This window comes from Penaeus monodon, chromosome 29 (genome assembly GCF_015228065.2).
Source record: "Penaeus monodon isolate SGIC_2016 chromosome 29, NSTDA_Pmon_1, whole genome shotgun sequence".
Taxonomy (NCBI): domain Eukaryota; kingdom Metazoa; phylum Arthropoda; class Malacostraca; order Decapoda; family Penaeidae; genus Penaeus; species Penaeus monodon.
The window spans coordinates 23,513,047-23,514,181 of record NC_051414.1 but is presented as its reverse complement, the minus strand read 5'-3'; the positions used below and the strand labels follow the sequence as shown (position 1 = coordinate 23,514,181).

Sequence of the window (1,135 nt, the reverse complement as noted above, 5' to 3'; positions counted from 1 at the left end):
AGCCAGGCTTACAAATTCAATTTGGGTTTATGAAAATGCCTAACTATTACATAAGAATATTTGTTTTTTTATGCTGATTGTGGAACATTTCTAATCAAATGAAGGTGGATCTGTTGATGGGATATCTTGAGAAGGAAACTCGCCTTGGAGTACGCCAAGCAGTGTTGGGAGAACTGGGTTATCTAGCAGAAGCAGCACCTCATGCATGGTCAGCAGAAAATGTTGAAATACTGGTTGAGTTCACTAGATCATCACAGCATAATGCTGCCATGACAACAACAGCTCTCTCTGTTTTGGCATCTTTAACTGCTGCTCCTGCATTACCACGTATAACTTTGACTCCAGGTAAAGATGAGACCATATATATTTACATAAGCTTGATTATGATTGTTTATTGCAGTTGACTTTTCACATACTTCAAACAATTTTATAATTTTTACAGACTGTTCACTTGTGGATTTGTGCAGAGAATGTGTTTATGATGGGAATATCCAGGTTGCTTGCAGAGCCATACAGCTCTTTACTAACATTGCTATATACATGTAAGTATGAATTTGGTATCACTATAAAGTTATTAGCATGTGCACAAACTTCATACCAATATCTGTTTGTATGTAACACAGGGTAATAGAGTAAACACTGCTTTGTAATATAAGAATTGGAACATCTCTCATAGGCATGAAGAGCAGAACACAAGAGTGGTATGTGAGGAGGCACATTGTGCAGCCCTTAGTCTCCTTCAAAGTGTGGTGTGTGCTGTGCAACCTGACGATAATAATGTAGCTAATTCCGAAGAATTTATTCCCGCTGGTCTGCGAACATGCTTGGTGAGTTTGAAAGTATTGTTATTATCAATAAAACAAAAATAAACAGTTGCAGTCTTAAGATTATCATGTTGAGAGAGCCTTTCTCATTAGGAAACATATGTAATTGTTTAGGGAATACCAAAACATGCTTCCACCTTACCAATCTTGAAAATACAACTCTGTCTTCCTATGGTTCCAAAAATTTTGTTTTTCTTTTTGCTCTTTTCTTTTTATATAAATGAGGCCCCTCGCAAAATATATTCTGTCGAATACAAACTACAAAAGTAGTTGCAGAAATCATTGAAAATATTGATCAGTGTTTTTTTTTT

At 35.9% G+C, this 1,135-nt stretch overlaps 2 protein-coding genes across 2 annotated transcripts in view; both read left to right on the top strand.

Moving 5' to 3' along the window:
- The window catches only part of LOC119592039 (integrator complex subunit 7-like), a gene marked incomplete at its 3' end in the record, with an annotated part of 57,154 nt that overhangs the window by 21,647 nt on the left and 34,372 nt on the right, over positions 1 to 1,135 (top strand).
- LOC119592038 (integrator complex subunit 7-like) overlaps positions 1 to 1,135 on the top strand; it is a gene marked incomplete at its 3' end in the record, with an annotated part of 5,279 nt that overhangs the window by 3,739 nt on the left and 405 nt on the right. Inside the window, 3 exon segments of the mRNA XM_037940833.1 lie at positions 105 to 345; positions 443 to 542; positions 677 to 827. Of these exon segments, the coding sequence (XP_037796761.1) occupies positions 105 to 345; positions 443 to 542; positions 677 to 827 (492 nt within the window).